The sequence below is a fragment of the Montipora capricornis genome, chromosome 2 (assembly GCF_036669925.1).
Source record: "Montipora capricornis isolate CH-2021 chromosome 2, ASM3666992v2, whole genome shotgun sequence".
Classification (NCBI taxonomy): domain Eukaryota; kingdom Metazoa; phylum Cnidaria; class Anthozoa; order Scleractinia; family Acroporidae; genus Montipora; species Montipora capricornis.
The window spans coordinates 18119006-18146662 of record NC_090884.1 but is presented as its reverse complement, the minus strand read 5'-3'; the positions used below and the strand labels follow the sequence as shown (position 1 = coordinate 18146662).

Here is a 27657-nt window from a genome sequence, read left to right as displayed (position 1 = left end):
GCCTGGTTTCTTTCTCTTTCTTTTTGCTCGCGATGCCCCATAGTAAAAATGCAAATCAACGGCGATTTCCTACATGTAGGCCAATGCACTCGATGCTATGTAAGCACAACATGGTGACCACTCGTTTCAGGCCATTACCGTTCAAAGATGGACGTTGGGTTCCAGGCTTAGAAACAAACAAAAGGCAACGGTGTACTGAAATATTTTTCTTCACTAAACGGAGTGAATACTAAAGAACACTAAAGCATTGAGATCTGGAAGCCGCCACAGATCCCAAAATATGGGAAATTTAAGAATAACGAGCTAATTATACGATGTTTTTGTTGGCTAGCTTGTGTAATCCTGATGCCTTCAAGCACGAGAATTTGAATATCTCCTTACAATTGTATCGTGATTGAAAGGCTTCTTATTATAAAATTATCGTCTATTCTTTCCGTTCCACATTCGTCACATTTGCAGGACTACTGTCACATTTTCACAACTGAGGTTTCAGTAATTTTTTATACATGCGAGACATGTTTTAAGCCAGTCAAATTATTTGTGAGTAGGCCAGCGAGCAGGAAGGGGGGGGGGGTGTTACTAACCCAACAAGTAACAAAATGGGAACATCACGCGATAACTCAAAAGAAATGGGCTTACATCAACCACAAGCGCTTCACAGGAAACATCAAGAAGGTACAGTAGTTCCAAAACGCCAACTGTTTCAAATCTTGTCCCATGTACACAGTTGAATTTCTCACAGAGGGCACAAGTATGAAAAAGGGGCTTCGAGAAATTATGCAGAAATCAGCCAGATGGCTGTTAACACACTCAAAATGTGTTATTCCATACTTAGCTTCTTTACAATCTAACCCCTTTATCCTAGAAGTGAAAGATTCTTTACCCAGTGACCAAGACAACAGTTGTTTTAGACTAAACACTTCAAATACTTTAAGTGATACTCCAATCAATACAATGCATGCCAATCCCTTTTCTGGAATGCATTGTCTGACACTTGCAGACTGACTGCAGATTAATCCTAACTCACATTTATTGAAAGCTAACCATTTTAAAATGGGTGCTTAAACTTGCGTAAACTTAAATACTGTTTATCAGTGATATTTGTAGACAGTCTGCAGTGTTGTCTGCAGTTGTCATACACCTCATGGAATGCTAATTGTTTCAAGCAAGACAGTGCATAATTGAAACCGTAACCCTAATTCCTAAAATGTGGTCAGTGTCCCTACCCTTACATGAAAGCTAACCATTAAAAATACGTGCACAGTAACCCAAATCACTAAGCTGAGCATTTGACCCTAATCACTAAAATATGTTGGTATTTGATACCACCAGAGAGAAAATTTTACCCAGTTTAAAAAAATTACCTACTAGAGTTAAAAAAAATTAACGGAAATGAAAAATTACCTGCAACATATACAAAGCGATAGATGGATAGATGCTTAGATAAATAGATAATCTTTACTTATCCATGGACAATTCATCCGCTAATATTAGAGCAATGTAATGTAATAGTGGAGCTCCGCACATGCGGAGCACCAGTGTTAAGAAAATATGGTAACCCATCGAGAAATCTTATGGTTTTATAACCATGATGTCATCAACCGTCCGTCCGTATGTCCACCCCTCCATGTATGCCAATGTGCCAATATCATTCTAGTTTACAGCGTACATCTTTGATATTGGACATCCATCTTTTGATTAATTGACACCTGTCAAAACAAGGTATCTGCTGACCAGTATCGCGGGCTCAAGCGTAAGCTCACCGAGGTCAGCTGTTGTTTTGAAGTTGACTGCTGACCAGGTACTGGTTTTCAATTGGATTGCAGGCTCAACCTAGGTGAACGTGAGGCTTCATTTTTCACGCGCTTTCTGTGGCTCGACACGGCTACACAGCCATACTATATATCAATGAAAGTTCTTACACAGTCCACGCTTTTCGTGTTCAGGTGGAAAACGGTTTGGAAGATGTTTTCTTTCTGCATTTTTTGCTGGTTTCAATCCAGTTTCACATATTATGATATCTGTGGTCCACACTGGTGGCTATGGAGTTGTTCAAGTCAAGCATCGGCGGGAGGTAAAATTAAAGCTGAGTGTTCATTTTTAATTTGCTTAGAGCCACTTTTTTCTAAGTATTGCAATTTTTGGCATATCTTTAGAAGCTCTGATAACGTTACATAATGCCTGAAGGACCTATGTCTAGAACAGAAACAAAAGGACTGAGCGAAAGAGAATGACAACAGGATACCAGTAATAGCTCATACATAGCACACAAATTCTTTCCTTGGGCACTAAACCGTTTATTATTTTTACGGATGCGTTATTTAAAGTGGATGCATATTTTTAAAAGGTTGTTTTATCAGTTCTTCCTTTGTTCAGGAATGAACATCGAATTTTTATTGTCAACTGGAATTGTTTGTTCCTTTGTTTTTCTTTAAAGTGCTTTTTAATCCGTTTGCCCAACTGGTTTTCGTTGTGCCTCAACAGTGACAAGAAATTTTGTCCTTATGTTATAAACACGTAATCGCAATGAGTTCTCGTAAAATTAGGGTGAAATCTCAGTAGCTTGTGTTTTGAGAAGTTTGTGTAAAGCACCTAAACTTTATTTAAGTGTTGGAGCAGATCTTGTTTGAAGTTCGTCCTTTCTTGGTTGCATTGCCGTAGTTTGCCAATTCGTGTACCAAGCCAACCTGGCGTGTTTTAATGAAATACATCAAAATGTGAATGATCTTGTTTTCAGAGATAAAGTGGAATAAAGTACATCAGTAAAACTCTTCTTTGACCTTGAACTGACAAAGTTGTTTTTATGGCTTCTAATTTTAGCATTATTCCTTGTTCCCTGGCTATTGACAGTTGACTCTGAAATGGCTTTTTTCTCCTTTTCCATTCGCTCACTGAGGGTGTGCCTGTTTTCTTTTAAAACTCATTTGGTTCAAGAAAAAATAATTGTCAAACTGGTGAATTGCAAAGTAAATTTCACTGGAAAAACCGGTGTCACACTCATCGCTTCGTGATTCATGCAACATCGGTTTTTAGCGTAAAATTTACCGTGGAATTCACTAGTTAGGCAATGAATTTTTCTATGGGAGAAAGCAAAGAAAATGATTTAATTATTAAAGCCACAACCGGAAACATCGAAACGCAGACAATTTGAAACCTTTTATTTTCACAAACTGTGCAGGCAGTAAGAATAAATAACCAGGGAGCTCCGCTTTTAGGCTTGGCGAAATCTATATATTAAATAGATAAAATGTGACCCTCTATGGGAAAACAGTGAATAAGGTGATCGCACGCGCACGACACAGTCCTAACACATTCGCACTGTACTTGTCTAACATGCTTAGCGTGCTCATATGCAAAAAAACAGAACTTGCATGCTTGATTTACAGTGAGCTAAACTACAGAATTATCATGAAATAGCTGCAGGCTCCTTCGCTTGAATGTAGCTTTATCTAATTGGCACTTCCCAGAAAAACAAGCCACGCTCACGCTATTAAGCAAGGTCTATGCGTTGTACAAAACGTTGGAATGATTTCCGCACAGGTCCCTACTTCATTATGCATGCAGGTCAAATTAATGATGCATTCACGCTATTGTTTTGAAGAACAATACATACTGTATGCCCAACGGTTTCAAATATATACATGGCTAATTTGTACTTATGTGATGATTAAAAGTGGATCTCATTCTCTCTCTCTCACTCTCTCTCTCTCTCACTCCTTCCCTCTCTTTTTTCTCCTCCTCTCTTTTCTTTGCCCTTTTTGCTCACACCATGTTTGTTTCTTTTTGTCCCAGCTTTCCTCTTTCGATTTTCTATTCCAGATCCCACTCGGCTTTTTTTGTCCTTTTTCTGTCTCCCACAGTCTGCCTTGAACTCCGTACCACTGTAAACCTCTGGATTGATCACTTGTCCCTCTTCTAGACCACTGAGCTAACGTGTCAAGTTGCTAATTCACACCTTGATAATGATATTTCTTTGGAATTCTGGACAACAATTTACATAACAGTGATGAGTAATTATATACATGTGCCGTGCCGACCACCAACAAATGCACTGATTTTGCTTCTTTTGAAACAATTTCACCCCTTAATAATGCTAACTGTAACCCTAATGAGAACTGAAGACACTCTTTTAGGCTTAATGTTGAACCCAGTAAAATTATTTTGGAGGTTAATCAAGTATACCTGTGAATGTGTGACTTGCTTGTTTTTTCATCCTCTGTGCTGCACACTTAAAAGTACACTGCACTGTATACCTCCTTGTGATTGGGGCATCCTTTATGAGAATTTTTTATGCAAGAGTTATTGCAGTATAAAATCTTTGAGTCGACGTTAACCCCTCTCTTTGATCAAACTGTGAATTTTAAAACTAGTAATCCAGAATGGCTGCCCCTCATGATACAAATTTAAACTCACGTAAACTATCAAGACTTCTAGCGGATCACGAGTGCTGCATAGAGTGGTGCAAAGAGCACAATCTATTCTCGTCGTCAATGAAATGCCTGCCCTAAACCTGAGTGCGTAAACGCACTCAAATGGCAAAGACGAACTGCAACTGGAGATGGATTTGTTTGGGGATGCTCTAGAAAAAGCTGCAATGGACAAGCTTCAATCCGTCAGAAGTCATGGTTTTCTGGTAGTAAGCTTTCCCTTGAAAAAATATTAGCCCTAGCTTACACTTTGGCGCATAAATTCACCACAACACAAGCAGTGCACAAAACAGCGTTAGATGAAGAAACCACCTCGACAGAAACGGTGATAGATTGGTATAATTATTGCGAGGAGGTTTGTGCAGACAGAATAATGAAAGAACATGCGAGGCCAATAGGCGGTCCTGGTACAACTATTGAGATTGATGAGTCCAAGTTTGGCAAGATGAAGTATCACAAAGGTCGCTACATCGAAGGACAGTGGGTCTTTGGTGGCATTTGCCGCAAAACCAAGGCCTGCTTCCTTGTTCCAGTAGAGCGCAGGGATAAAGAGACACTCTTGCCAATTATCTGCGCTCAAATATTGCCTGGAACATGCGTGATGAGCGACAAGTGGAAATCTTACGATTGCCTACAAGGCGACAGCTATCATCATCTCACAGTTAACCATTGCCTAAACTTCGTCGACCCAGACATGCTAACCCACATGCAGAGCATTGAAAATGCATGGTGGGGAGTAAAACTAAGTATGCCTGGTACAGGAACATCCGTGGATCTGTTTGAAAGCTACCTACAGGAAACATCATCGAGCATATCACTGATTGTACAGTGTACGATAAAGAGCCTTCTCTATGCACCGCTTGTGATTCGGCGGAAAGAGCCCTGCATTATACAGGAAAGAAAACAAACCTTCACTTTGCAGTGCTTTGGTGAACTGACAAAGAGGCAAAGGACAATGTAAGAGCAAAAAGAAGGTAGGCATTCAATTTCTGCAAACTTTTATTTGGTCTGTTTGTTTTGTATATGAGAATCTGAACCTTATTATTTTGTACAAATTTTTCTTAAAACTACACTTCTGTCGCTTATTTTCAAATTGACAAAAAAATGGCTAAAATTGCAGGAAAAGTGCAAAAATTGCGTTGAAAATGTTCGATTTTCCGTATTTCAGTCAGTCTTTTAAAATTGTGTTGTGAAAAAAGAAAATCAATCGATAACAACAACCTCAGTTCAAAGACTACATGTACATACCTCGATTTATTCCTTGTGGCGTGACAAGCGAAAAAATTGGAATCACAGTCACTCAATCGACCACAGAACACCCACATATTACAGGTACCTTAAGGGCTAACATCACATGATCCTGCTTGATCGGGCTGTCTCGGTTACCGAGCTGAAAATTGGTTTCTGTTCATATGGCGACTTTCAACCGCTTTCCGAGAAAAAAATGGCAATTGAAGGAAAAACGTTGAAGAAAAAAAAAAAAACGAACAACAGAACCAGGCTTTCCTTTGTCTACCCCACTGCTGTTAAACATAGTGCTGCATTCAGTCGATTATTAACTTTTACCTTGATTTTTACCCCTATTACCGTACTTAAGTGAGCACTTTCACCAAGTTTCCATAGTTACTAGAGGATGCATTTTTAAATAACCATGCGCTTAGCCTAGTAATCTTCAAGCAATTGATCCTGGAATCACAAGAGAAGGAGTATTCTTACTTTCTTGACTGCCAAAATGAAATGGAAGCTGAAAGTTTACAATCTGTAGCAAATGTGTATTTTGATGCAAGAGCGGTTGATGAAGACGAGGACATTGATGAGAAGTATTCTGATTATAGCGATGACAGTGCAGACGATTGTACTGACAGCTACAGCAACTGTGAGTTTGACTATGCTGCACCCGACAAAACGGAGAGATCAAACGTGGAAGAATTTGTGAAGAATATGTGTGAATGTTCTCAAGGCGATCAGGGAAAGCCATGCAGTTGCACCATTCAAGATATCATCGATTGTCGAAACAATTGCTTTGAACTCACCTCGAGTGAACTTGATTTGGTAATTCTAGGAACAATCCACACCTCGTTAAGCTGCGATGAAGTCAGTCACTCTGGAAGAAGAGAAAAACATCGCCAGCGAACAAGGATGCCCTTTTATTATCACAATTTGTTTCAAAACGTTTTTGTGTATGCATCACATTCACCAAACCAGATTTTACAGTCTTGTAAAACACTACAAAAGGAATGGTTTATCCCTTTGTGTGCATGGCAACAGCAAGCGTCTCCCGAGCACCACATTCAGCGCCAACACCATTGAACAGATTGTTAAGTTCATCACGAATGTGGCCGAGGAACAAGCTCTCCTTCTTCCAGGTCGTGTTCCTGGCTTCAAGCAAATACACTGTAGATGTGAAACTTTTGCCATCATCCCTCACAAAACATAAGCTGTGGAAAACTTACCAAGATACTTGTCACCCAGTTGGCCATTTGGCTGTCGGATACTCAAAGTTCTGCGATCTATGGAAACAACTTTGCCGTTCGTATTAATCATGAGACCAGTGACTCACCTTTGTTGGACTTGCCAGAAAAACAATAACCATATACACAGAGTAGCAAATCTTGGCGAAGGAGAAAAGGCGGAAGTTGTGAGACAGCAAGAGAGCCACTTGCAACTCACTGTGGGCGAAAGGGATTACTACAAAAATTGTTGTAAAAAGCCAGGGGCTTTGACTGAACATCTGGAAGTTGTAGATTTTAGTGAAAAGCATGCACCATGTACTTTTGAAGGACAGGTCCATTACTCATACGATTATGCCCAACAACTCCACTATCCTTCGGATCCTTGCCAGCCAGGACCAATATTCTTCAACACACCTCATAAGTGTGCTATTTTTGGAGTTGCTGCAAGTCTATACCAAGACAAGTCAACTTTTTAATGGATGAAAGTGTTTTAACAGGAAAGGGAGCCAATGCTACAATTTCTTATGTCCACTACTATTTCTATTATTATTTAATACTAGATTAAAACTGCCCCCTAAGCAATATATCTGATTTGAAAACTGTCATGAAAAGAGTTGCTCTTCAAGAATGCCATGACTCAACATAATTATTTTGCTCAACGCACTTGTTTGATTAGGCGTTTGAACTGCCCCAGGGACTCTGCTACATGCTTCTTATGGAAAACCATTCCAAAGCACAGTGCCATTGTAGTTAAAGCTATCATGTTAATCTTTATAATAGTTTGTGTGTGGTAATCGATCGGTTAGTTTGTTCTCAGAGTCCCTTAGGTTATGAGCAGTTTCAGGCTTTTCAAACTTAGAACATAAATATTCTGGAACCAACCTGTGCAAAGACTTATAAACCTTAATTTGTAGCTCTTTGTATTTGCTGCTGGCGAGATAGATTTCTCCATCCCAGGCACAGTTTGCTTCTTCTTTTAAATTCACTATAAATTTGTTTAGAGTTAACATCTGGTATAGTAATATTCACTCCTTTGACCTTAATGTTGTCACCTAAAGGGGGGTGGATATGCTGTTCATTCTGTTTGATAAGCAGTTTCCAGTCTTTAGGAATAGAGTTGATGATACCATTATTAAATAAATTGTGTGGTGTCAGAAAATATCCATACCCCCCACGGAGGGTTTATCCAGTTTGACCCTCAACCCACTGGATTTTCCATTCCAGAGGGCTTCATGGTATTCCCCCACCCCCTGGAATTTCCATGATTTTTCCACTTGGTCCCCCATACCCCTTGAAATTCCAAATCTAAAAAAAGAGAATTTATTTATTTTGATCTACTTAGAGCTTTAATAAAAATTTCATCCTCATAAAAACGACCGTGGAAATTCTAGAGGTAATCACAGACGCGTTGAATTGTTCAAACTAACAACTGAGCTTATTTAACATTTTAATGCCCTGGCAACTGACCTTTTCTCTGTTCATTTGAAAGAAGTTTTCATTAAAAAATCCAAAAAAGTACTGAAAGTTGACGCTATTTTAAGTGTATATCATATACATTTTGTAACCTAGTCGAAGTTTGAATTTATCCATAGTCAAAACAACATATCGAATTATGTTGCACACACAAGAAACTATTTATTACAGTTATTTTTGCTGTCACAGCGAAACTCGGGAAAAGACCTCAATACTAATCTCCATAAATTATATTTATTTTATGTTACAGATGTCAATTTATGTTACAGGTGCCAATTGTAGTCTTAAAATCAAGCGCTTAATTTAGCGGCCTTGAACACCAATCCCTTTTTTAACCGGGCCGGATGTCAAGCGACACGCGCCTAATGCTAACAAATGTGGACTTCACAAAGTACACGTTAATCTCGCTAAGCCAGGACGTTGTCTAGAACGCGTTCCTGCAGATGAGAACATGTTTCTAGAGAACAGGTTTAAAGAGAACTTGTTTGTTCCATATTCCGTCCTGCCCCCGTTCCATATCTGTTCTGTTGCTGCTTCATTTCTCATTCAAGTTTCGTTCTGATCGCGTTCCATGGTAGGGTTAATTCTGAGCGGTACTGTAATTATCATAGCTTTGCTTTTGAGAAGTGGAAAGCTCCATAAATATGTGGGTAGCTTCAACAGTCCGCTAGGCTTTTTGCAATGAGTGGGTTGGTTTTGTTCTTCTAAAAATACTTAAGTGTCTCAAGCATTCTCCTATAGTCAGCTTGTTGATTAGTTTGTTCCTTTGTTAATTTGTTAGCATATCAATATCACTTACTTTATTAAGAAACCTTTCAAACATTAGGTCTCATTGTTGTGACTAGTTTTATTCTCATAAAGGTTTGTATAAAACAATTGAAATTCCATTAATATTAATTTAGGATCTGAGGTGTTTTCTCCATTTTCATATTAAGTGATCTTGTACAGCTTTTCCTTTTCAGAGAATTTCAAGAATCAAGAAGTATTGTATTACTTTTTTCTCCCTATTTGTATCAATTCGCTCTTGATCCCACCATTAGATAAATAAATTATTGTTCTCGATCGTAGTCAGTCTGCAGGATTTTTATTGTACTAATAAGAATTAATATTATTCGTTCTTCAGGTGTTGTTTTTTTGACTGAAAGGGAGAGATTTCAGCCACCAGTAAAAATTCGCAAGTATGTCACTAAACTTCAATATTAAATTCATTGTTCTTTTTCAAGTGAAAATTTAGGAGTCAATTGTATCTATCACGTTTGCAGAGTCCTTCAGAGCACTATCGACTTGTTTTGCTTGAGATCCACAACTCCTGAGGAACTCTATGCTAGGAAGGTAAATAATGTTATGGCTTATGGAATTTATCTTGATTGGCTGACTTAGCCAAGCCCCCTGGGCAGCAGGCTTCAAAGAGGCAAGAGAAAAACTCCTACTTCCATGTTACTCATTTTACCAATGAACTTGTGTTAATTGGCTGGTTGCATAATGATGGTGTCAGTTGAATACAGTGGACCATGATACACACCATGATATTGGGGGAGTGCACTAGTTAGGGATCATAAAATTAATAATATTACTCAAGATTTTGTTCCTACATATACATGTACCTTGTGAGTTGTGGGGTTAACCTTTCCGAGGCATTGCAGATGAAAAAATTCCACTCACACAAATTTGTTGCTTGTTGTTGTGACATATTATATCAGCTCACAATGGCCTATCCAGTTGGTACTGTAGCTGGACATCACTGTTGGGCTGTGAAACCCCTGCACTGGCCATGGTTGGCCTGTAGGAAAATCTCTAATATCAGTTATAATGACAATAATAATAATAATAATAATAAGAAGAAGAAGAAGAAGAAGAAGAAGAAGAACACCACCACAACAACAACAACAACAACAACAACAATTTTATGTATAACAACTTCGAGTTTGGTTGTTTTAGATTGAGCATGAAGAGTATGGGGAAGCTTTGGTCCTTGCACAGACTTATGGACTGGACAGTGATTTGGTTTATCAGAAACAGTGGCGAAAATCCCCTGGATCAGTGGCTTCTATCATGATTACCTGGTATGTAAAAACCATAGCTGCCTTGAATACATGGATCCCAAGTAAATTATTGTTTTGCATTATTGTGTTTTAAGAAGTGTTTTTCTATATCCACTGTACGTGTATGATAAATTCAAGGATAATGTGGCTGCTGATTTCTAAATTATGCATATAAAACTAATTGCTTGAACATCTGATTCTGTCCTGTGGACATTATTCTATGGTTGGAGGCCCCTGCAATTTCACCTGCATTAAAACATTCAATCCAGTGTCAGTATTTCCTCAAAGAGAAACTCAGGTCCCACACTGAAACCCTTACTGACACCCTACTGACCCCTCCTAAAACCACTGGAAAAGTAAAAAAGAAAACCAGATTAATGAATGATATTGATTCAAGTTCCATTTATTTAGTAAATTGGCATGCTCAACTGAAATTTTCAAGATGGCAGTTGCATTGCAGATTTCTGACTCTCTTCTCCTTCCTCGGCAAGTACAGGGTTTGTTTATCAACAAACAAGCACAAAACCATTTAGAATAATATTATCATCACCTATGGTACAATGTATTCGTATTAAGCGATAATAGAAATAAATAAACACTGGCTAATATATCTGTACACAAAATGCATACGGGCAACTTTGTGCGACAAGCATGTTCAACCAGAAGTCGATTTTGTAGTCCCACACGTAGATCCTCACCAATTTCCCCAAGCCTAGGGAGTAATCGAATTCCAAGCAGTGTTGGACAACTTTCACTTGATACAATGTAGTCTTCTCTTTGTTGTTTAATATTATTTTTACACCATTTAGATTGTCTCCTTAAAACGTTTTTTTGCATATTGTAGAGCAAAGTCAAAAATCGTCTATGGGTCCTTAATGAATGTGTGGAGAGAGTACCAGATAATTATGAGGCAGCAAAACAATTATTACGTTATGGCCTACGGGGAACAGACGCAGAAGTTGTTTCATCTTTGGGGCAGAACATAGGGCCATTGCCATTTTTAATTACCTCAAAACATGGCCAGTATAGTGATGATGAAGAATACAAGAAACAACTGAACGAGATGGAAGAATCCTTGGATTTTGCAAGGTATGAACATAAAATATTATGTTCAAGAAAATGAATACCTGTTTTTGCCTGTATTGTATATGTATGTGTAAATTTTGGAAATATCACAGTTGTGACTACAGTACAAACAGGACAAGGATTCTTCTAGCAACAGAATATTAAAAGTGTGTTTGAGTTATTGAGCTGGTAATTCATTACTGACATTTAAATTATTTTGATGTCAGATTTAACCTGGAACAACGTGACATTTGCATGTACCGGCTGAAGCTTCTTCAGTACCATGATCGCCTCTCTACGTATGAAGTCGTGTTGGGTGGAGTTCATTCGGCACATGAGGAGTACTCTCACACATTCTTTGAACAGTTTAGAGAAATCAATATTGTGCAAGCTGCTGTAAATTATGCTCGTGTAAGTTTCACATACGTCCTTTTCAGTTGTTTTTCGTCAGAGGATACCTTTCCATTGGCAGTTCCCATTTTCAGTGGTTTGTCACTTTAGGAAAAAAGAACATGTTGCACACAACATGCATGATGCAAATTGCAAATAGAAATTCAAGTCATAGGAGCATCCAAAACTATTTGGTGGTCACCAATATTATTGTTTTAAATTTAGTGAGACTTACATGCAATTCAACTTAACATTAGAACTGATGAAAGAAGCTATTGTTTACAAGTCATTGTCTCTGTTTTGTTACGGCTTTGGGTAGTGAACCAATCACACTGTACCTCATGAGAACTGCCACATTGCTCATGATTGGGTGCTCAGATTCCCATCCTCAGCATTCAGGTGTTGTCCAATTCTTATCGTTTTTATCTTTGACTACTACTGTGTGTCAATTGTGTTTTTTAGTGTAGAGGAATGATCAAAAATTAAAGCCCCCAAGAAAAAAAACTTCTTCTTGAGCTTAAGTGAGAATATTTTTTTTATTCTCATTTTATGAAATCAAATGGCACCTGAATGTCAAATCGCACTTGCAAAGCATGATCTCACACCAAGGAGGAAGCCTGCAGAGTTTCCAATTTCTTTCTCCCTGGAGCAACTGGTAGTCTGATAATTCTGTAATGTTATTTCTGCACTGAATACCATGAACCAAAACATACAAGAACCGCTTTCCATAGGGTTTGATCATACCAAAATTCCAAACTTTTTGGACTACCATTTGTGAGTGAGTGGGTTCTTTTAACGTCCCATACTATTTGATTTCCAACAAGGACTATGAGACGGGACCTCCAGTTTACAGTCCTTATTCGAGAAGACTTGAAAGTGTAACCATTTGCTGGTGTAATTACAAAGGCAGCACTTTTCTCTTTAGTTATTTTAAGACCCTAATTGTTGGTCTGGCTGGAGTCAAACTCTCAACCTCCCGCGTGACAGCCCGATGCACAACCAACTGAGCCACCGGTGCACGGTGTATTAACAGATGCAGTAACTAATACATGTATGGTGTCATGGTGTATAGGATGGAAACTGTGAAGCCCTGGAAGCAATTTTCACATACCATGGCCAAGAGACTCTCCCTCACAGACTTGCTATTCTTTCAAATTTTGACGAGTCTTTAACTCCATCTGAATATCAAGCTCTTTTACCAGAGGCAGGGTGAGTTGGAGCTTATCGCTTGCAGATCCCACAGCCCTAAAGTGTTTCTGTTCCAAAAAGAGTTCTAACCTATGGAGCACAAAGTAGCTCATAATAACGATTGTGTGACCCAATTTTTCGGTATTTGCAAAAACATTGTTTTTGAAAAGATAGAGATGACGAATAGAGAAGACAAGAGCACCTATACAAAAACACCTTGTGGAAAAGTAGTCTCATAGTCAACCTACATGTATGTATAGCATCTTGTTTGGTGGGTTGGTTGCAAGTGTTCTGACCACTGTCTTACAAGATATTACTTAACAATTATTCCATGAGCACGCGTTGGATATGAGATGATAGAGAGCCAACGAGGCGCATAGCGCCGAGTTGGCTATAATCATCTCATATCCAACAAGCGCAAGTGGAATAATTGTTTTATTAGAAATGCCCCCAAAATATAGAAAACTAGACTACAATAAAAATTAAAAGGCCCAAAAAATCACGCATATGCTTGCCGTGTTTGTAGATCATGGTATAATGGCTCATAACCCATGATGGCTTAGCCAATCAAAACTCTCGAATTGCATCATCCAATGATCCAGTTTTTAATAAACGTAGATATACAACAAAAGACATCAAGCTTACTACAAGACTTTTGCATTTTGTTATTCGGCATTTTTTCTTTTTGCATGTGAATAGGCCATTTCCGAGTTCTAGTCTGCCTCCTCTTCAAAGCGAGTCTAAGTGCTAAGTTTTTGTAATGGTAATTAGTTGTACTTTACATATGAATGAAAACTAATTTTCATAACAAAAACTTCGCACTTAGACTCGCTTTGAAGATGAGGCAGGCCAGAACTCGGAAATGGGCTATTCAATTGTAGTTTTCATATGAAAGGCTTTACTTGACATGTGGACTTGCTTTGATAAAGAGGGCAACACAATCTTGAATACAGGTAGATGTAATGCTTGAACTTTTTTATGGAAGAGGATGATTTCACAATGCTCTAAACTATATGCAAGGAATAGAAATATTGCAAGCCTTCAGTGTTTTGTGTCACTATTTTCATTGTTGTGATTTAGTTTTTCAGCAGATGATCCACTCATTTTAGAATGGAATGAAAAATCATGGAGGGAGAAAGACTGGGTTGAGAAGGACAAGTGCAAGAAACTATTGGGTTGGGATGACTCTGAAGACCCTGCAGACTTCATTTACCAAGAAAATCCAGACTTACAGCAGTATAGGTCAGTTAGGGGTATGGTGAATCCGTTATACATGAAGGCTGGTCAACAGTGACTGCTCCATATCCTCTAGTTTCTTCTTTCTAATTTAGACGTTTTTTATTTCTTTAATCCATTATTTTGCTCTGTACGTGTACTTACACTTATGAACATGTAAAAATAATGAAAATTAAAACACTACGCCAATTTACCGGAGGGTAGGTGCCATAAAGGTAGCAAGAGAGGAGGAGCACTCTTCTCGGCAGCAAGGAGGTCGCCACTGCAACCGAACCACAGTCCACCTCCCACGGGAGCCATCAACATGTAGACCAGTGTGTGGAATGTATACTTACCCTAAAACATGGGAGGGAGGGTTACTATGTATCACAACCTTCCAGTGAAAAGCAAAGTCAAAAGGCAATAATATCAAAATAACACACAACCAGAGCATAATTATAGAGGTGGCATAAATTGAGCAACCCCTAATGTGGTTTTTGCATCATACTATTGGGGCTTGGGATCTGGTTGGTGTCCGCTAGCACTGAAGGCAATCTCACCCAATGGTTGGAAGAACAAACTGAGCAATGATGCGCGAAGCAGCACATGCTAGAGGAAGCCACGCAAAAACCATTGTTCCAAGACTTTCAGACAACTGGAGAGGAACTCCCACTTGGTTCCATGACGAAACATCGAACACTAGAGCCAGCAGCATCAAATTTAAACAACTGACATTTATACTGGACCAATCCATGAGTCAAATGGCAGCTGCATGTTCACCTTGGAATTTGCAGCATGTGCGTAAGATCAAAAGCTTATGTAGAGTTAAATCGCGCCATCTTGAAGGAAAGTGAGTAGCGAGGATGAAAGAAAAAATGGAAAAGGCTTCAGACCAAGCAATGATATTTTCAATTTGGGCTTGGGGTGCTTAGTGGAAGACGTTAAGATAACTCTACCATCAAAAAGAAGCTGACGCTCTGACTTTCCCTCAAGTCAACTAAGAAAAGTTCAGCGAGATCGATAAACTTTCCAGCGACCATGTGTGAAACTCTTTTGTATGGAACCGGCGAGAATCTGGGCCCAACAATGAATGGCTGCTGAAGGGACGGCATGGAGGGCAGGGAAGACGATCCAAGCTAAAAGAATGAAGCACATGGCAGTGCTAGCGAGCTCACAGGCAAGCTGAGCAAGGACATCGTTGGCGAGGCGAACATATTAACAAAGGAAGGAACCAACAACCTTTGTAGTTGTTACAGTCACTCCTCTCGCCCTTGTTCTTATACAGGGTGACTATCTTGGCTTCTCTCATGTCTTTTGGCACACCTCCCTCTCTCCAGCACTGAGAGAGAACGTCATGCAGTGGCTGCAGAAGAGTGGTCTTGTAGCGCTTGACTAGATCTGGCAGAATGCCATCGGTTCCAGGTGCTTTTCCACAGGCCAAGCTGTCAATGGCCTTGCCGAGTTCTTCAAGTGTTGGTTCAGCGTCTAGTTTTTCCATGACAGGTAGTGGTTCAATGGCATTGAGTGCAGAAGTGACAACAACGTTTCCTCTGGAGTACAACTCTGAGTAGTGCTCTACCCATCTCGCCATCTGCTTGCTTTGTCAGTGATCACTTCCCTGCTGGACGATTTGAGAGGCGCTGTTTTGCTCTGAGTTGGTCCAAGAGCTTTCTTTATTCCTTCGTACATCCCTCTGATTTTGCCCGTATTCTGGATGTCATCACTGAGCTGTTGCCAGTATTCATTGGCACATCTTTTTGCTGTCTGTTGCACTTTGCTTCTGGTCGATCTGAGTGCTTGAAGGAACTTCTCAGTTGGTGAGCGTTTGTATTCAACCAGGGCAGCTCTCTTTGCTTCGATGACTGGAGTCATCTCCCTCGACTTTGCGTCAAACCAGTTAAAGTTCTTGGAGGTCTTCCTTCCAAAGGTTGCAAAGGCTGTTTTCTGAATAGTCACTTGGAGATGGTCCCACTTCTCATAGGCAGAGTCGTGCGGCTGTTCTGCATACAAGGCGTTCTCCTCTACTTTCTCTGGGCATTGCATCGTGGTGGTGTCAATGGGGGGCTTTCCCTTGTATTTGGTTCGATGGAGCTTTCTGGGGTGAAACCACGGGCTGTTAAGCTGGTATCATCAGCAAACATTTGGGATGTGTTTTGTTTGAGACAATTTGGCAAATAGAAACGTGGGCCCAAAAGTGAACCCTGAGGGATTCCACAAGATATTGTTCTTAGACCAGATTGTTTACCTTTCACCTGACATGTTTGCTTCCGATCTACTAAGTAGGACACAAGAAGATTAAGTGCATCCTCTCTAATACCACAAGCCTCATATTTTCCAAGCAAGAACACGGCGAACGGCCTGGAGTCTCCCCAGATATCACTGGAGAAACCATTGCATTGGCTTGGTTTTAACTTTGCCTAAATGATATTATTTTAGCCTCATTGAATATGACAAGTACATGTAAATACTACGGAGTAGTGTTGCAGTGGGGAAGGACTAGGAAGGTACATACCTCGTGATGATGAACCATTCAAGCTATTTCACCCAAAACAACAAGCAATGACGATAAAAAATGGAAGTACACTGTACTTATACATGAATGATGGAAAGGTGTAATGGGCCCGTGGAGAGGATATGATACAAGTTACTTGGCAACTGGCGAAGGACAATTGAAAAATCAGAGTCCTAGGCAGGAATCGAACCTACCACCTCCATAACACCGGTTGGATGCTCTACCCATTGTCTTCGCTGAGAGAAAGTGCTGGATGCAGTTTACAGAGCATTGTAATTGACTGCAAGAGAAAATTTAAAAACAAGAAAAAGCCGTCGGATGATTGTGCAAGCATGAAACTCAGAGTTAAGGATAACCTATGTTTCCTTCTTGATTTTCCCTTGTAGTCGATATATATTAATTTTGTCTAGCCTTACCAATGTAACAATGTTTTCTTACATAACTAATTTTTGTGCAACAGGTGCAAAGTATCATCTGAACTTGTGAGCAGATGGTATCAAAACAGAGCTTGTGAAATAGAATACCTCTCCAAACAGGTACTGAAATGCAAGGCACCTTAAACATTTTCCAAACTCTTTAATTTCCCATATATGTTTCCATTTAATTCTGGCCCCTATTTTTGCATCCCAGATCTTTTGGATACTTTTAATGGCAGGTTTCTTTTAAAGGTCATACATAGGCCATTGGGTGTTGTTTCAACCAATACTGACCTAAAATGCCATCTTAACACAGTGACCGGTTGTGACATAAAAGTAAGATAATGAGGAGGCTATATTAAAGACAGTTACGTGAATTTTAGCAAGAAGCTAAACAGCTAAAAACATATGTAACCATTAGAACTAAATACACAGAAGCTTGTTTGGACACAAAGTTCATTTAACCAGTCTGGCTAGCTGAATATACTGACTGACTAGTTGCCATATATATATGTCAGAATTAAAGGGTTGTCCCATGATGGTTCGCGGGCTCTCTCCTTTTTTTGCGAGTGATACTCTGGACAAACTCTCGTCAACTCTTGCACACTATATTTTGTTTAAATTTGTACCATTTCCTCAACCAGAAAATTCTTTACTGTGCAACTGCCTTTCATTCCTGAAGTGTATTAATTTTGTTTGACAAAAACAGGTGTCAAATTCCTTGGAACTCATAAAGCTTGGTTTGGAGAGAGGAATCAAGGTTTCAGTATTTTGTACATAAGGAGGCTCAAACCAGTTTTAACACTTTCAACAAACTGTACTATTTGGAAGGATTGAATCTGACCAACTGTTTCACTTAACAGTAATGTTAAGACACCGTATGAAACACCAATAAAGGCTTGACAAGTTGTGCTCATTAATGTGATGTGATAGGTTACCATGGCAACAAAAGAGCCATCTATACACACCCCATATTTTGTGTTAAAGCTCGTATATTTCAAACATGAACTCGGTAACCCCCATTTTTAGTGCGTAATCCGAAGGACGGAGAACTATTACGTTTAGAATGGGACAGGATACCTCATGTAAGCAACATACTATTTCCTGATTAAAATTCCGCTGTCAGATGTCAATATTCCAAAAGGTTGGACACAATATGATGCCTTAATTGATGCAAATGAGGTTGAAAATTCTTCGAATTCTTTGTTAGACCACGCATAGTGTTCGGTAAGTACATGTATCTAGAAATATTTCATCTAGGGTGTTACGAGTTCGAACGTTTTGAGGAAAGGTAGCTTGCAAACTAAACTGAACACAGGGTTGTCGGAACAACAACAAGAAGATTTATTCCAAAAAAAATGAACGTAGTTTCCACGAAGTAAAACTCTTAACAACACGTACTCAATAAACTTACACGGCCTCCGCCAACTTGAATGCACACAGCTTCTGTCACACTTGACTGAACACGGCCAACGCCAACTCTCTTCGCTTGTGAAAAACTAGTTAGAAAAAAACTCCGCTTGGACTCGTCTACTTATATACTCTGACAAGAAACTTCTAGAAGTTTCCAAATTAGTAATCAATCTAATTATAGAAAGGTTACAAAACACACCGATTTAGAAACGCTTACGTACAAACCTAAATATAAACAAACTACGAACTCTCGCGAAGCTTCTAGACAGTAACGCTCGTCACGCAATACTATTTTTCGTAACATAACCCCCTCTTGAGAAGAAATTTCCTAAATTTCTACTAACAACGAAAAATTAGTTAGATAGTACCAACTGAGGAGGCAGTCCAGTGTCTCTTAAGTTATTCCTCTACTCTGCTTAGATAATCGGCTCCTACATTCTCAGATCCCTTGATAGCCTCAACTCTGAAGTTGTAACTCTGAAGAAACATAGCCCAACGCATTAGGCGTCCATTAGCAAACTTAGCACTGTTCATATACTTCAGTGGCTCGTGATCTGTTTGTAGCACAAAGGGAACTCCATACAGATAAAGATGAAACCTTTTGAATCCCCACACAATGGCTAAACACTCTTTCTCAATGGTTGAATAATTACGCTCCGCACTTGACAATTTCTTACTTGCGTAGCAAACGGGGAATAGCTTGCCATCATGTTTCTGCATTAATACAGCGCCAATACCACTGTTGGAAGCATCAGTCTGCAGAAAGTAGGTTTTCCTTGAATCTGGCAGTCGAAGGACTGGTTCCTTTGTTAGGAGGGCCTTGATACTCTGATAGGCTTTCTCCTGTGCCTCACCCCATTCAACTTTGTTAGGTTGGCCTTTACGCGTGAGGTCTGACAGCGGGGCTGCTAATGCTGCGAAGTTGGGGATAAAATCTCTGTAATATCCAGCCAAACCCATGAACGATCTTATCTGCTTCTTAGTAGTTGGTCTTGGAGCATCTCTAATCTTCGTCACGTTGTCTTCATGAAGACCAATTAACCCTTCCTCCAAACGGTGACCAAGAAAATCAACGGTGTTGACTCCAAAAAGACATTTAGTCGGTCTTATGGTCATTCCAGCAGCTAATAATCTTCTGAATAACTCTCGAAGCGCCTTGATGTGCTCTTCCCACGTACGGGTGTGAACCAAAATGTCATCCCAATAAAATTCAACGTTTTCCAGTCCACACAATAGCTTCTTCATAGCTCTCTTTAAGGTCGCTGCGGAGTTGATCATACCAAACGGCATCTTGAGGAATTCATACGATCCGTCAGGCGTCACGAAAGCGGTCTTCGGTATATCCTCCTCAGGAATAGAAATTTGCCAGTAGCCCTTGCTCAGATCAATTCTGGTAAAATACTTGTCACCATTCAACTTCTGGAACAAATGCTCAGCAGTTGGCATAGGCTCAGGATCAAACACGGTTAACTTGTTCAGTTTACGATAGTCCACGCACACACGATTTGAGTTGTCTTTTTTCTTAACAACTACAACAGGCGAAGCATAGGGCGAACTTGATTCTCTTATGACTCCCATCTTCATCATGTCTGTAATATCCTTCTTCAGCGATTCTCTTAAGCTATACGGTACTGGGTATGGTCTTGATCTAACTGGATGGTCGGATGTAAGCTTGATATGATGCTGAGCCAAACTTGTTGTGCCTGGGGCTTCTGTGAACAAGCTTTGAAACTCATTTGCAAGATCCATGAACTCTGCTCTTTGTTCATGAGAAAGGTTATCTCCTATGGTCACATCATTGACTGACTCTTTCGCGACATAAGCACCAATCTCCAGAAAATCAATACTATCCACTGGGTCAACTTCTTCTACTTCACTCTCAACATGTTCGTTCTTACAGATGTTAGCGTTCGTTTCAACAGCAACTGCTCCAACGGAAACAGGATCCTCTCGCTCAAAATACTTCTTCAGTAGATTAGCATGGTAAACTCTCTCTTTTCCTTTGACTCTCACTCTATAATCATTGAGACCTACTACAGCACTAACCTCAAATGGACCTTTCCACTGCATTAGGAGCTTGTTGTGGTCGGTCGGTAGCAGCACTAACACTTTATCTCCAGGTAAAAACTTCCTGACTTTAGTCTTCCGGTCGTAATAATGCTTGCCTTTGTTCTGAGCTTTCTGAAGCTCGGTGTGCGCCAGTTTGAGGGTATCTTCAAGCTTCTCGCGCAGCTCGAACACATACTGATAGCTGTTCTTTACTTCAGGCTCCTCCAGCTCTTTCGTCCAAAGCTCTTTGAGAATAAACATCGGTCCTCTGACAGCTCTTCCATACAGCAACTCAAACGGCGAAAAACCAGTAGACTCCTGGGGAACTTCACGATATGCAAACAGCAACGGGTTAATATAGCGATGCCACTGTCTTGGCTGTTCACTGCACAATCTCTTTAACATGCTCTTCATTGTTCCATTAAACTTTTCCGTCAGACCATTACACATAGGATGATAAGGGGTCGTAGTGAGCTGCTTTATGCTCAAAAGCCGCGTCACTTCCTTCATACACTCAGAGACGAACTGCGTACCAAGGTCGCTCAAGATCTCTTCAGGCACTCCCAAACGACTAAAGATATCCACCAACGCTTCTGCCACAGTCTCAGTATCAATGTTCTTCAGCGGGACAGCTTCAGGATAACGAGTTGCAAAGTCGACCAATGTCAATATATATCTATGACCGTCCTCACTCGGGGGAACAATAGGTCCAACCAGGTCGATTGCTACTCTCTTAAACGGCTTGTCAATTAATGGCATCTTCTCTAGGGGAACCTTCGGTACGGAACGCTTGTTAACTGTCTTCTGACAGACATCGCAGGACTTGCAATAATGAGTCACGTCCCCTTGAATGCCTGGCCAATAGAACGCGCTTTGAATCTTATCAGTCGTTTTCTTTATTCCCATGTGACCTCCCATGATCGATCCGTGCGCTAGTTCCATTATTCGACTTCTCAGCTGCACAGGAACCATAACCTGCTTCAGGGGTTTACCTCCGTTCACATAAGGGTGCTTGTAGACGCGGTACAGAACTCCCCCTTTCACTTCAAATGAAGTCACAGCCTGGCCTCTCACAACTACGTCATCTTTCTCACAAAATTTCTGAAGGCTCTCTACATCACGCTGCATTTGCTTGAGCTTTTCTCTATCAACTACAGGGCTTTCTTTGGTATCTGGTACCTTCAACGGAATATGTTCTCCAGCTTTCTTAGCTTGACTTCTCGTGGTTACAGCACAAGCTTCTTGTACAGGAACTTGCCAGCTTGGGTCTGGGTCGTCAGCGGCTCTTGCGCCAGGTACATTACCAATAATTAAATCATAAACAGCATCGGGAAGACACTGCGCTTCCACTTGGCCCTTGAGATAAGGTGTATCAACATCAATCTTTGCGATGGGAACTTTCCTTGCCGTATTGTCAATGAGCAGCATAACATTAAATTCGCCAGTAAACTGATCCTCAGACACAAGGTCCCTCTTTACTACAATTCCACTACAACCAGTATCTCGCAGGACATCAACAGGTTCTCTCCAACTCTACCTTTCACGACAGGCATTTTACTTCTCACTCCAGTCAACGGTTCAATACAAGCACTACTCAACAATGGAATCTTCTTACCACAGGCTAACAGCAACTTATCATCTTTAATACAGGCCTTAACTTCTTCATCAGTAGGTTTATCCTCAGGTGGTTGAACTAAACAACTGGCACTCACTTGACCACGCTGCACAGGGTTACCATCCCTACTTTGTCCTCCTGATCTGCGTCCACCTGATCGACAGTTTCTAGCTTCATGTCCCTGCTTACCACATAGGAAACACTTTCTTGTTAGGGTTGGGCAGTTGACGGCTTTATGACCTCGGGTGTTGCACTTAAAGCAATGCAGAGCTGGTCGATTAATCTGCATGTTCTTGGCCTCTTCCCTCTCAGGCTGCACTGTTGGCTTTCTGCTCGCTGGGCTGAACAAATGTTTACCATGAGCCTCCAAGTACTGGTCAGCGATCTTCGCAATCTTTGCTAGGGTCTCAGGTGCCCTTTCTCGCAGGTGAATTGCCAAATCCTTAGGGCAAGAGTCAATAAATTGTTCTTTCACGATCAAGTCCTTAAGACCATCAAAGGTTCGCGCAGTATCCGAAAGCTCTAGCCAACGTAACAGGTATCTGTCCAGTCGCACAATAAACTGCTCCGGACTTTCGTCGACTTCTGGTTTGGATGCTCTAAATTTTCGACGATAGCCGTCTTCGGTAAGGTCATATCTCTTCATTAACGCAATCTTTACCCTGTCATAATCCTTAGCGGCGTCCTCCGATAAACGTGAATACACTTCTAGTGCCCGTCCAGACAACAGAGCACTGAGCTTCGATGCCCATCCATCTTTTTTCCACTTAGCTGTCTCGGCAAATCTCTCGAATCTCTGCAAATACGCGTCCAAATCGTCTTTACCATCAACAAACGAGGGGAGTTTAGGTGCCTTAGCCCGATCCTCTCTCACTTCAGGACGTCCGTCAGCACTCTCCACAGCCAAACGTGCAATTTCCAACTCGTGTTCTCTTTTTGCCGCTTCAATAGCCTCTTTCTGTTTCAACAGCTCGGCTTCCATCTCCAATTTTCTTAGTTCGCGTTCTTGTCGCCTAGTTTCTCTCTCTTCGTCTTCTCTTCTGCGCTTTTCCTCTTTCTCTTCCTCTTCCTTTCGTTTATCCTCCTCAAGCATTCGACGTCTCTCTTCTCTTTCTTCTTGTTCCTTTCTTCGTTCTTCTTCAAACTGTCTACGCTTTTCTTCTTTTTCCTCTTCCAATTGTCTGCGTTTTTCTTCTTTTTCTTCTTCCAATTGTCTGCGCTTTTCTTCTTTTTCTTCTTCCAATTGTCTGCGTTTTTCTTCTTTTTCTTCTTGTTCACGCACGAATTCAAGCAGCTTTTCTCCCTTCAATCCGAACTTTTCTCCAATCTGTATAAACTTATCCATTTCCATGGCACTATTTCACGGCAAAAACACAATATACTCTCTCGTACAGTTCTCCTTACTTTTTCTGTAACTTCTTCTTGAATTGTCCTTTCCTGGTTTCTGTAGTCAGCAAACAAATGAATTCCTCTCCGGACAGGCCCCCAATGTTACGAGTTCGAATGTTTTGAGGAAAGGTAGCTTGCAAACTAAACTGAACGCAGGGTTGTCGGAACAACAACAAGAAGATTTATTCCAAAAAAATGAACGTAGTTTCCACGAAGTAACACTCTGAATAACACGTACTCAATAAACTTACACGGCCTCCGCCAACTTGAATAAACACTGCTTCTGTCACACTTGACTAAACACGGCCAACGCCAACTCTCTTCGCTTGTGAAAAACTAGTTAGAAAAAAACTCCGCTTGGACTCGTCTACTTATATACTCTGACAAGAAACTTCTAGAAGTTTCCAAATTAGTAATCAATCTAATTATAGAAAGGTTACAAAACACACCGATTTAGAAACGCTTACGTACAAACCTAAATATAAACAAACTACGAACTCTCGCGAAGCTTCTAGACAGTAACGCTCGTCACGCAATACTATTTTTCGTAACAAGGGGTAGGTGAGTCTGCTGGCCTTTTGAGAACAAACTGGGAAATGTTGCTGACCTACTCCCCTTAAGATAATCTGTGGTCGATATAATGGTTGACATCGAGAGAAGGGTAACTCATGCGTCGCTTTGCTGTGGAAGTTCACATTGTACGGGCGGGTGTACAGGCGGCACAACAATTTATTGAAAGGTAAAAAAAATTCACTACGTATAAAAGGGAAGTTTTGGTCTATTTTGTTGTTTCTATTTTATCTGAAGGGAATCTACGTACGTACTTTACAACAACAAGCACATTTGTGGCAACTAAAATCCTGTGTGAGCCTTTGTTTTCCTCATATGTGCATCTGTGGCTTTTATTTTCCCTCACTTTTAAGATTGGCAAATGATGTTGAAACAACTCCTGTCAATCAGCACTCTGGACCAATGCAACTTCCTGTTTTCACTGTACATGCTTGTAGGTGCAAGACTTCGCACTTACCATTCGGTACCACTCCTTTATTACTGGACAGTGATTAACACGCTAAGATAAAACTCTCTGCACAATTTAAAAAAATTATCTGGAGGAAATTCATAGCCACCTTCACAATTGGAAAAATTAATGTTAAAGTGGCTCAGAATCCGCTCCAGAAATTTTTTTTTCAAACTTTGCAGAGAGTTCCTTCTTAACTAATTGCTAATCACTTTTCTGCAATAAAAAAATGGGGTCACAGTTCATTTCTTAGATATTAGCACTTAAACACAAAATATAGTATGGTAATTTATTACATCACATTACCATAATATCTGCATCTTGTTAAGCGATTATTGGTGTTTCATATGGTACCAAAACATTGCTGTTAAGTGAAACAGTGTTGTTGAGTTAATCCTTCTAATAAGGCATTCCTTCCAAATTGGTCGAAACTGGTTTGAGCCACCTTAAAATATTTTGATTAAAAAATAATAAATTAAAGTAAAATCAATGCACATACATGTAGCTTTTCCTCACATAAATGATTAACTTTTGTGGAGCAACCAAGTAGGTTGATAGGGCCTGAGACGAGATCAAGGAGGTTAATGCTGTTTACCTTCTGACTTTTAACTATAATAATTTTAGTTTCTTGCTGGACAATGTGTAACCACCAATTTGCAACATTTGTGAGTTGCTGATTTTGTTCACCTAGCTCCATCCATTGTCTGGATGGCCCTAAAACATTACAACAGTGCTATGCTGTGGTAACTTTTGCAAGGGTGGCTGGCTTCCACTCACAAGTCAATGCCATAATTCATACCTCATGTTGGACTTCCACTGTCTCATCTGTTTACCATTAAGGGTTTGGATGATCTTCATGATGACCTTGTCACACTTGAGGTGTTCGTGTATGAGGTAGGTTCATAATACAGTAACTAGTACATGTACTAGGTGATATATGGTTACTACATCAAAGAGAATCCAGTGTGTTTAATGCCTTGACTTGCAGTGGTTAGATTGTTACATAACCTCCATGTTGAAAATTAATTACATTCTTGTGAATCTTAAAGGGGCTGCATGTCTGCCAATAAACAAGAATATCACCACCTAATTTTAATTGTTGTCTTTAAAGTGTGTTTCATACAGAGTTTCTGTGTACCATGCACAGTGTTTGGGTAAAAAAAACGTTAGTGGTAATCACATTGTTTTATTTGTTAATTTTAGAGTTGTGCAGATGTATATCTCACCCTGGACTATTTTCGGGGTATGACAGAACTGGATAAATTGAGAATGCTGCTGAAGAAGGTACCCTGCTAAAAGTGCTAAAGATGGTTAAAACATGAAATACTTATTGGTTGCTTGTGTGTGTGACTTTGTAGCTCCCAAGCAGGCTCTTTGGTACAGTGTAAGTGCCACTCCAATCCTCTTGCAGCTTTGCCGCTCGCACAACACTTTCATGTACAAAAGAGCCTGCTCACAGGCTAGTAACTTTGTTACAAGGATCAAGAACCTGATTGAGTATTGAGGGTTTTACTGCATTTATAACTAGCATTTGGTACTTTTCAAAGACTTGATGACAAATCCTAATCCTCTCTCTCTCTGGCAAGGCAAGGCAAGGCAAGACACAACCTCGTTCCCAGGGTCTCTCTTCTCTCCCTCCATTGTCGTTGAAAAAAGACCCTGGTTGGCTCCGGACACGTGGCACTCATTGACAAACATTTTCCCACTAGGGTAGTGTTTTCGTTATATTTTGATTCCGCAACTGGGCGAAAGAGTATTCGTTTGACAAGGCATTTTTTAAATAAGTGATCTTTATCTTACAATGTAAGTATCAAAAAGGTCAAAAGAGCGGATGTTTTATACCCACAGGAAATGAATTCCCATAAAAGCGGTCAACCTAAATACAAGAGCCGCAGGTCATCTTTAATTGACACACCGGCTTCTCTGAAGGTGTCGGCAATATCAGTCAGAGCATGTTGTGTTCACGGAAAACATAATGAGAATGGCACAAGGTTTCGTGTTCTACAGCAAAGGTTTTAGTAATTAATTACTTTCTGTTGCACTGCAACAAACTTTCTGAATCGGACCGATTTTCGTTTTCACGAATCGCCCGCAGGTCGCGGGGTGTCCAAAAACACGTACCGTGATTCGTGCTCCAATAATGTACAGCGCACAAATCGTGCCGACAAATCTTTGCGTGTAAACCGGAAATGACAATGCCTCAAAGCAAAAACATTATTCGGTAAAAAAGGGAAAAACAACTTCAAAAGTTCCATGCAGAGCCTCGATTGACGTTCACAAAAAAAAATTGATTTCGTTAGTAGCTAAAGCTGCTTCTCCTGAACAAACACTAACATAAAAGAATACGCCAAATACTACGTTTGCTTGATAAAAATGTCTCTTTTATTTTACCGCGGCTAAAAATATACACGCTATTAAAGTGCTGTGCAGTGGTAAAAAATATCTTAACAACATCGACGATTTACACGAAGTTAAAAATATAAATATCATAAGTCAAAATGGTCAACTCGCTGTTCAAGATTGCGACTTTAGGAATCACGTTGTTAAACATTCGAAAGAAAAACGAAAATCAAAGAACAAAATAAAATACCTGCACATGTCAATACAGTTAGATTTGATGATTTGAGGTCGATACGTGAGAACTTAAATAACAACACACCGGTTGATTGCTGAACATGTTTGTTTCCCATGGATAAACGTTTCACTTGTTTTCTTGCACGACAAAATCTTTTTTCCTTTAAAATTGTCGCAAACTATTAGCATTCTTCGCTGATCTAGTTCTTCACACGGGTGAAAACTTGAATAATGCGAGGTTATTTTCTGTGGCGTCTGATCGGTTTGACCACAACTTTTTGTCTTTCACGTCGAATTCCATGTGTGTAGTTCATAAAATACTGCCGTCAAACATTTTGTCGATGGTCATCTGGCCCCAAAATCAATTGCGTGCTGATTCCCTTCTTCGACAAGGCCTACATTGCCACCCGTCCCCTAA

The 27657-nt window shown here is 40.1% G+C and overlaps 1 protein-coding gene across 1 annotated transcript in view; it reads left to right on the top strand.

Moving 5' to 3' along the window:
* The window catches only part of LOC138035378 (NBAS subunit of NRZ tethering complex-like), a 172456-nt gene that overhangs the window by 65638 nt on the left and 79161 nt on the right, over positions 1-27657 (top strand). The window contains 12 exon segments of the mRNA XM_068882083.1: positions 9477-9531; positions 9616-9685; positions 10292-10400; positions 10403-10416; positions 11240-11484; positions 11688-11871; positions 12923-13059; positions 14119-14280; positions 17226-17301; positions 17891-17941; positions 25506-25559; positions 25869-25949. Of these exon segments, the coding sequence (XP_068738184.1) occupies positions 9477-9531; positions 9616-9685; positions 10292-10400; positions 10403-10416; positions 11240-11484; positions 11688-11871; positions 12923-13059; positions 14119-14280; positions 17226-17301; positions 17891-17941; positions 25506-25559; positions 25869-25949 (1238 nt within the window).